This window comes from Anarhichas minor, unplaced genomic scaffold (genome assembly GCF_050575085.1).
Source record: "Anarhichas minor isolate MPS153535 unplaced genomic scaffold, ASM5057508v1 ptg000042l, whole genome shotgun sequence".
NCBI lineage: Eukaryota > Metazoa > Chordata > Actinopteri > Perciformes > Anarhichadidae > Anarhichas > Anarhichas minor.
In genome coordinates, this window is record NW_027466488.1 from 5,950,862 (window position 1) to 5,960,640 (window position 9,779).

Sequence of the window (9,779 nt, forward strand, 5' to 3'; positions counted from 1 at the left end):
GAAAAAAAATCTTGTAGAGGACACACAAACTCATTATCAGAAATTCTACAGAAAGATCTGTGTAATTTGTTGATTTTTTGTTGTTATGTGCCTGCAACAAAACCTGTTATTAATCACAATGAGCTAGATGTAGATGGAAGCAAATCATTTCCATTTGTCCAAGTACATGTTTTTATGAGCTCCTTGTCAATTCAGGTTAAAATAATCAAATACTTGAATGCGTTGCTCCCACGAAACAGAGACAGTCCTTCGATGATTTTTAAATGCAACATTTGCACATGAAATATTGTAAGAAATACTTCAAACATTTTTTTTTTGTTAAAGTCTGGTGGAATTTACACCGTTTCCTTCTTAAAATGCTGTCAAGATGGTATCATTGTAATTATGTACACAACTTGTAACAATGCACTTTACAGGGATACAATGTTCTTGCAAAGATTTGAGAAAACTCCCATGGAAACTACTGAAGTGATTAAATCAATTAAGTGGACAGTCTCTTTGTATTGTAAAATAAAGATATCAGCAGCCAACACTCATCTTCTCAACATGCTCGATATGAACAAGATTTTAAAAAAATGTTTCCAATTGTAACAGAAATGTGCTTATTGGACGTCAGGGGAAGCTGTTTATAGTTGCTCCTCAGTCTGGCGTCTCAACCTAATAGCACTAAACTGTTAGTGATCAAGTTTAGTGACTGTATATTTTCTTAAAGTCCAGCTGAAGTTAAAAGTTAAGCATCTGGCTCCCAAAATCAGTTCACATTCAAATCTATACACGCTTATTTTCACACCCCTTTAAAAAGAATAAACACAACCGGAGTTGACCTTTTTTTTAATGAAGAAGTCATTTCATTCAAATGAATGGAAGCAGTAGATACAGTTCTTAAATAGACGCAATTGCAAAGCAATCATCCAATATATTTTGGGGAAGAGTTTCAGCCGACGGTAAGGCAGCAACCCGACACTGAACACAACCGTAAAGGTTGTGTGCACCTTTCTACTCACAGTTATCTGTAGTCGTGTAACAAGTAGCAAGTTGTTCGGTCAGAACGAGGCACCTTCCATTTTTGGACAACGGCTCAAGTCTGATTACTGCCACCGATCCCCAAACGCCCAGTACAACAACAAAAAAAGAGGAACACTTTTACATAAAACTCAATGAATGACACATTCATCTCATTTTAAGTCATTATGTAATGCTAAACTTTTACTATAGATTGATTTCCCAATGGTTTTGATCCTATGCCATTCAAGACATAGCAACTGAATGATGCTCCAATACATGTAGTAAAAATGTCACTTCGTGAGTTTCCACTTATGTGTCACCTAAAAGAAGCACACACTGCCAGTGGTCCTGTGTAAATAAACTGCACACAGAAAGTCTGATCTTAAACCAGCAGGAAATGGCTAGTTGGAAATAAATGTACTTTACTCAGATATCATGGAACTTTCACTTTATTTTGAAAGAGGGGATGTTTGTAATTTAATGTACTGTATATGAAACTTCTGAATATCTGAAAGCTGATGATGGAAATCCATTGATTCCACTCACTCACTCACAGCCAATAAAAACCCTGCCAGCCCAGATGAGTGGCAGTCAGTCTTATCAGTCCCCAGGTTGGCACTTCAATAATCAAAAGCGTCACTGAAGTTGCGTTTGTGTGTCCCTCTTTTTTCGCCAAAGCCGCCGCGACCGCGACCGCCATAGCCACCGCCACCGCCACCGCCACTGCTCCGAAACCCGTTACTACGGCCACCATATCCCCCAGAACCACGCCCTCTCCCACCTCTGAACCCTCCTCCTCCTCCTCCTCCTCCTCCACCACCACTGAACTGCTTCTCCTCCAGGTCTGGGAGCTCTGTGGCTACAGTCAGCTGCCAACGCCGACCGTCCTTCCAGCCCTCCTGTTGAAGGATCAAGTGAGGTGAAAAGGATGTTAGCAGGACTGTCAACTTCAGCAACAAACATGTTGTATGTTAGATTATTTATCTTGACTTTGAGTTTTTGCAGTTGTTCTCACCAGAACCTCCTTGACTTTGTCAGCTGGGACGTCAAAACAAACTCCCTGTTACAGACACAATAAAGGGTGAGATGGTGAGTGCTGTGCTATCAGAATGAGAGCCACAACAGGTCAGGTCACACCTACACAAAGGTTTCACACATTTACTCTGGCAACAGATGTTTTGTTGTTTACTTGCTGTGAATAAATAGTTGTGTAACATGTCTAGTGTGGCTGCAGCAGCTGAATTTATATATAAACTAAATAGTGTTGCTCTTTAAAGAAATAACACGGCTTCTTTTCTCAATTTGCATTTCGATTTACCACCTGGTTTCCCCATTTATTTTTTCATTTGCCAAGTCTATGACTTCCATGTATTAGGCACTGTGGGGGCCTTTCTTTGGCAAGACATTACAAGTGTGTTGTAACAAGAGCACCACTTGGCTGTGATCTGACCCAATTATGTGTAGCCTACATCCATGCTCAACTTTTACAACTGTATACATCAAATCGAATACACACTTTCACTAACACTCAAACCCCATTGGTAACTTTAAGATAATAAAAAAAAGCTTCCACAGTGGCTCCCATAATAAAATTACATCATAATCTGGAATTGGAAAACCAGGAAATGTAACAAATATAATTTCTTTGATGCGTATAAAACCCCAGCAGCACCTCCCATATGTACACACGTGTGTGTTTACGTACTGTTTTGCCTTTGAGGAAGGTCATTCGTTGAATTTGGTTCTCAAACTCTTCTCCGAGCTGCTCTTTGATGGATCTCCAGGCGTAACCCAGATTATGCATCTCCTGGGAACACACCATCTGCACAGTGGTGAAACCCTGCAAAAACAAACACAAACAACGAGTTAGGTGGAATTAGGGTTCTACAGCACCTAGAAGAATAACACGTGTGTGTGTGTGTGTGTCCAAGGACGGCTGCGGTTTGAATCATCCTGCAGTTGTTGTGAAACCCTTGCAATGTTTTCAGTACGTTATTCAGCAGTGTGCCCAAATGTGTTACTATAATGTATGAGTTTGTGTGTATATAACTTTGTTTGTGAGATTTGTAGGTTGTTTATAACGAGTATAAAAGCAAACTTACAGTATCAGAGTTGAGCAGTGACCTCTGCTCGAGACTTGTGGCTCCAGAAATATGTGCCAGGGCAGCGGCGAGAGCATCGACCGCTCCTCTCTCGCCGATCAGTTTCTCAGCTGACGCTCTGAAGTACGCGATGGCTGTAATTGGAACAGAGTCCAGATACCTGGACACAATACAGACAAAAAACAATCAGAACAATCCAAAACTTCATTGCTTACTTTAACACATTTGTTTCACATTGAGCATGGCACTAAATTAAGCTCATGAACCAAATGATGTGGCTGACACAGTCAAACAGTAATCAACAACAGTAGCTTCATACATCCAAAACAAAATACATATGGTTCCACTCGGCTCCCACTATGATGATCTACCTGACGGCATCCTTGCTTGAGGACTTGATGATATCGTTGGCAGTGGGAACGCCAACTCGTTTGAATGTGATACCCTGGAAAACAACCAAACACAATGCATTTTAGTTGACACTCAATATGGAACCACCTGAAGTACAGTCAAACAGGTTGCACTGAATGTCGGAATTTCTTTGTCAATAAAATTGTGCAACTTTAAAACACCATTTCAGACTACAGGGATGAGGTGGCTTTCAGTCTGGCTGCTATGGAGCGCAGCGTTCTCTTCTTCTTTTATGCACTACTTTTGATTCTCCCCTTCCTTCCTGTCCTTATTCCATACCATGTGTAGCACAGATGTGACTGCAAGCTGTGTTTTGTATATTTTCTCATAGCTCCTCAAACAATTCAACTTGTCGATGTTCTTTGCCCTTTCGTCCTCTTCCACTTGGACTGAATTAAAAAAAGAAAGACACGTACTGCTTTGTGTTCTACGTAGCGCAGCTGGTCCTCCTCTTTCCTCTGGTAGAAACAGATGCAGACTCCAGGTCTGCCGGCTCGGCCCGTACGTCCTGAACGATGGATGTATGACTCCACATCCTGACACCAACCACAGAGACAGAAACATTTTCAGAGCAAGTAGAGGTGACAAGTTCATATCTCGTGCAACACTGTTACTGAGAAAGTGTGTAGTCAACATTTGTCTTGTTTTATGTGAATGGAATCAGTACCTTAAGATCAGATCATATTTGTAAATCTAAAATGTAACTTTTACATAGAAATGGCACATTCTTAGTACTGGCAACACATCTCACCTTGGGTGGAGAACACTGGATCACCAGGTCGACTTCAGGGATGTCTAATCCACGGGCTGCAACGTTGGTGGCAACCAGAACCTCAAACGCCCCGTTCCTGAAGCCCTTCAGCGTCAACTCTCTCTGTTTCTGAACAATATCACCATGGAGGCACTGGGCACTCTGACACGATACATACAAGAAAAATAAATTAACACTACACGTTTCCTTGCTTCTTCATAGCAGTTTGTACTGCTGCTGTATGAATCGGATATTCGTAAACTGTTGCATGTGCGAGTGTCTACCTGTTTGATGGATGCATTCACGGTAAGTTCGTTGACATCTTTCTTCGTCTCAGAGAACACGATGGTCCTGCCGTGGCTGCCGCTGTAAACCTGGATCACATCTCCTATTACAGCTGCACGCTGTGACCAGTGGCACGCTATGGCCAGATGCTACGGAGAGACAAACACAAGGTGAGAGAAGCCAGGGAGTGACAGAAAGAGACTGTTTCATGTATACAGCTGGCAGACTTTAACTTGATTACAATTCCATTGGTGTTGATGATGACAAATACAGCAATTTTTCAACTTTCTGGGCTTTCCTGATGGAGATATATGCAAACGTATTTCACAGTCTCAACTACTGTAACTGTCCCTGCTTACAGGCAACTTTAAAAGCTCTAAGCCTAAGAATTAAGAATGCTAGAAAGCTTGTTAAATTGCACTAATCACCGTTTTCACCTCTGCCAACACACACGCGCGCGCACACACACACAAACACGCGCACTTACTTCTACAGTTGTTGCAGCTCTCTGTGTTTTCTTGCCGATCAGATCGACATGTTTGCACTCTGGTCTCATGTATTTCTTAGCAACCTCGTAAACCCAGGGAGGGCAGGTGGCCGAAAACAGAAGAGTCTGTGGGTTGGAGGCGGAGTCTGGAGAAGAGCACACACACACACACACACACACACACACATTTTTACATACATGACCACTCTATACCAATCTTTAAATCTACTTTAACACAGCGCTCCAGACTGCAATCGTTTTAATTTTTTTGAGTGTGTGGGGTTAAAATTCACGTGGTCACATTCATGCGAGAGTATGAATTACAGGCTTGCAGCTGGGTACTGCCGAAAAGACGCGCACACACACATCATGTCGTCGGTGTGGAAGTGTATGATGATTATTATTTTGTGATTATTGTGAAATTAGGAGGAAGAAAAGTAAAGTAAGTAAAGACTAAAAGTTAGTCTGGAGCCCTGTTACATATATGATACACAAATCAAAATCCTAACACTCCACCTTACACACATACATAAATATGAACACAAATACAAGGACACCTATATATACGCTTTGCAAGAAGATTTTCACACAACACAGATTCACGTTACCTTTCTCATATGATGAAGACAAAATCTCTTCAACCTGCTCTGCAAATCCCATGTCCAACATTTGGTCTACTTCATCCAGAACAACATGTTTCAGTTGAGAGAGGTCGAGTTTATTGTTCTGCAGGTGGTCTTTGATGCGTCCGGGGGTGCCGACCAAAATATCGATACCACTACGGATCGCATCAACTAGACAGAAGGGGAAAACCACATCAAAATACAAATAAGGAGCTGGTATTTACATGGTCATGTTATACATTTTAATAAGATTAAACATAAAGAAGCCATCAATGTAAATAAATGGACTCTTAAAATAATTACGCTGTGGGTTGTATGAGCTGCCTCCATAGAAACAGGTGAGAGCCAGCTTCCTGGTGATGTCTTTGAAGTCCTTTGCCACCTGGATAGCCAACTCTCTGGTTGGAGTTAACACCAAGACCTACAGCCAGACAGAAAAGACACTCAGTCACACACAAACATAGTCAGAGAACAAATGAATAGTGGGACTCCGACTGATGCTGGTTTTTTAGTGATCGGTGAGACGGTGGTTCCGTGTGTGTGTGTGTGTGTGTGTGTGTGTGTGTGTGCACCTTGGGAGCCCGGCCTCTGGTGAACGCCACCGACTCCGTCTGGAGCTTCTCCACCAAAGGGATGGCAAACGAGAAAGTCTTTCCTGTTCCTGTTCGGGCTTGGGCAATGACGTCCTCGCCATCATATACAGAATTGAATGTCTTGATCTGAATGTCAAACAGGTAAGAGGCTCCCCGAGCTGAGAAAATGGCAGAGAGTGAGGAGGAGAAGATGGTCATTTGTTTTTATGACGCCCCAAAGGCCTTGCAGCAGCACCAAAGCTCAGTTAACACTCCAAAGTACATTTTCAGTACAAAAAGAGTTGTGTGTATGAATTAGTCATTTATTTCAATATTAAAAAACATGTGTATTCTATTAAAAAAAAAACAGTTCAGAAACAATTAATATGTTATAAGCATCAGTTCACCTCTGGTAAAAACTAAGGTATGAAGATGTAAATATTTGAGGTTTACCTTTTAGTTTGTCAATGGTGAATTGGGAGATCCTGAAGTTGGCGAAGGCCCCTTCCTTCTGCTCTGGTGTTTCCTCCTAAACAAATGAACAAAGTCAGACGATATGACAACAGCCAATTTAAATTAACCGGAGTAATTTAATTTGAGAAACTTGTAAATGCTTGAAAACATGCCGAGTGGTGAAAGAAGTTGCTTTACAGTTATGTTGTGGTTGTTTTGTTACTTAATCCTAAAATATTTTCAATATTCTGGGAGCTTCTCATATTGCAGGCCAGCCCACTGTTGGTAACAAACACTAACTGCACTGCCTCGACTTTTATCCGACATGTCATACGAGCAGCTACGCTTCGAGTCAAAGGAGCACGTAAAAGACTACAGAATGGCCATTTCCTCGATATAATAAAACAGAAATGTAAGAAGTATTCAGTAACAGCTTTCATGGTGGTCGCTCACACTTCACCACTTATTCTAAACGCCACATCGCTGAGTCATCACACATTCAGCAACAACACAAACGTTCAACTCCTCCTGAGAGGAACAAAACTAAAACATCAGTCTGTGAGTCGTACCTTTTCTTTCTCGCCTTCGCTGGCAGAGTCTTCACTTGACTGGGCCGGTGTCTGTGCGGGGGTGTCTGGGATGGAATGTCCGTTCGTTTCAGCCTCTGCCGTGGCTTTCTTTTGCTTCTTCTTTTTTTTCTCTGGTGGGTCAACACTATTACTGTTACCGTTCATGTCTGCGGCCTCCTCTATGAGGTCGGTCACTTGGTCCACCGCAATGTTGTCTTTTTTTTTCTTTTTTTTTGGTGCCGGAGGTTCACAGTCTGGGTCCTCCTGCTCTTCCTGGTCCTCAAACTTCTTCTTGGTTTTCAGCTTTTTGCCCTCTTTGGTCTGGTTAATAAAGACAAAATAGGATTCAGTTAAACCTGTGCAAATACAGTGCAGCTACTCAACGTTTTAAGAGAGAAAAATGTTGGCTGCTTGAGTATAATCTAGTTTGGAGTTATCTCATCATGTTGCAATTTCAATTGCGACGTTTGATTAAGGTCTAATTAGAGATGGGCGGTTAATATCAAAGCTGGTTTCACTCCTGTGAAGCGCAGTTTTAGTTAATCGTGGCGGAGGTAGTCTCAAATAAAGTACACTGTGTGTTTCAGAGAGCGCTTCATTCAGTTTGGTACGTTTGCAGATAAACTATGTAATAAGCACGTTAATGGAATATGAGCAGATTAATTGAGAAATATGGCCACATACACTAGAGATACATGTCAACATTTCCACCTGATACCACATAATACAATAAAAGTAATACGCTAATTTAATGAATAGCATTCTCCAATCACATCATATTGTGATTCATATGACATTTTATGTAAATATAACTTTTTTTCATACGTTTTGACACTATATAAAGTAGCGTGCACGATTATGTATCAAAGATAATTACTGGAGACAATCCCAACTAGAGTTCCTCTTACTGTAAGTGAGCTTGAGTTAACGTCAGTAGCAGCTGTAATTAAAGGGGCAATCTTGAAGACAATCTTCACTGTTTTAAGACGGTTGTTTTGTCTGCTTGACGAACAGCTGACGAGCCCAGCTGTATAAAACGTAATCAGGTCGCGCCCAGAGCGCAGACATACACGGAGTTGGTGTTAAAGGCGTCCACGTTGTCCCACCCGTACGTCCATGTGATCTACAGATCAGCTCACTTGCGATCTTTTAGCTAGGCTAAGATAACAATAACTTAGCAGTGGATCGCGTACATTTTCTTAATTCATACACTGTCACACTACACTATGTTTATAACATTTCACTACAAGTATCGCTCCATAAACCTATCTTACGGTGGTTACCTAACAGTTAGCTGGCCGGTTAGCCGAGGGCTAGCGCGTTGAGCCACATGTTGTTAAACATGGAGTCGCCGGGGACGAGGCATAGCACGAGCTAAACGGTTATTTTAGTCTGTCCAGGGCGACACGAGTCACGCTGCTCACCTTTCGGGGTTTAGCCTCCGCGACAGTGTCTACGCCGTCATCCATGGCTTGATCTTCAGTTTCAAAGATGATTTTTGTCGGCATTTCTCTCGACTGTTGGAACCCCTCAGTGTAGACACGCAGCACAACCCACGGGCACGCGGATGGAAAGGAACGCGCAAGGCTGCGACTCGCGAGGAAGTGTGCTCACGAGCCAGACATAGAAATAGAAGCGATAGACAAGCAAGAACCTTAGTTAGGCTTACGTAAGACGCTACTGTCCAAAATGTATTACTGCGAATTGTTCACTCCGTAGAATAACTAAAAGGCATAATACAATGAATTGTTTTTATTTGACAAATAATGAATTATTCTATTACACTACTTATTGTAAAAATGTGAGTGGTGCTGATAAAAGCTCAACCAAACAAGCTCAAAAGGGTTTCATATTATCATTTGATACACTCATCATAGTAGAAACCACAGTGCTCTTTAAACACATGTATTGCCGTCGACATCAACTTCCCAGCAGATGGCGCACAGGTCATCTGGCAACTTAGTTTGTTGGTTTTACATAACCTGATTGTAAGCAATATCCATTACTAACCATTTTCACTCATTAAACAATTTTCACTGAAACATTTAAAAGGCTTACTCAAATTGTTTGCCGTATTTACTGTATTATATAGTTATTATATTTTTTTTCATATATCTTTTTTGTTGCTCTGTTAGGTTACTAAAGGGGCATGCTTAAAGATCCCATGGTAACTTATTATTCAGTTCACTCTGTTTTGCCATCAGTAATAGTTTTATAGATAGTCAATATGAAGCAAGTGTGTAACAAAGTGCAAATGGTCTATTATTTGAATATTGAAGTGCTATAAACTTGTGAACGGATGAATTGGCACAACAAACAATTTAGTACAAATGTTTTCTCTAAGTTAGTATTTCTTAGTATCACAACAGAACATGCGCGATATTGGTGCCAATGCATCAGATGAGTGCCAGCAGAGGCACTATTGTTATACTGAGACAATGCATATTGGGATAATCCATTTGTATGGGAGAAAGCTTGAGACTCAATTTGGGTGAATCCTTGAATTCATCCTTAAAGTACA

At 41.3% G+C, this 9,779-nt stretch overlaps 1 protein-coding gene across 1 annotated transcript; it reads right to left on the reverse strand.

The window, feature by feature from the left end:
- Nucleotides 1-814: 814 nt before the first annotated feature.
- On the reverse strand, nucleotides 815-8,857 carry ddx21 (DEAD (Asp-Glu-Ala-Asp) box helicase 21). The gene is made up of 15 exons (XM_076109957.1): nucleotides 8,683-8,857; nucleotides 7,259-7,579; nucleotides 6,690-6,765; nucleotides 6,237-6,415; nucleotides 5,968-6,085; nucleotides 5,650-5,835; nucleotides 5,042-5,187; nucleotides 4,554-4,703; nucleotides 4,270-4,431; nucleotides 3,935-4,054; nucleotides 3,479-3,552; nucleotides 3,108-3,267; nucleotides 2,711-2,845; nucleotides 2,021-2,065; nucleotides 815-1,904 (listed from the first exon to the last, which is right to left on the reverse strand). Exons 1-15 carry the CDS (start codon nucleotides 8,764-8,766, stop codon nucleotides 1,626-1,628), a joined length of 2,235 nt encoding a protein of 744 aa, XP_075966072.1. The 5' UTR covers nucleotides 8,767-8,857; the 3' UTR covers nucleotides 815-1,625.
- Between the last annotated feature and the right edge of the window lie 922 nt (nucleotides 8,858-9,779).

What these genes read in the sequence shown, in the direction of transcription:
- ddx21 (XM_076109957.1), bottom strand. Translation starts at nt 8,766, where the DNA reads ATGCCGACAAAAATCATCTTTGAAACTGAAGATCAAGCCATGGATGAC. An exon ending in GCGAAGGCGAGAAAGAAAAG is followed by an intron (nt 6,766 to 7,258) that starts GTACGACTCACA and finishes TCATTTGTTTAG; the next exon opens with GAGGAAACACCAGAGCAGAA. An exon ending in CACTGCTCAACTCTGATACT is followed by an intron (nt 2,846 to 3,107) that starts GTAAGTTTGCTT and finishes TTGTTTTTGCAG; the next exon opens with GGTTTCACCACTGTGCAGAT.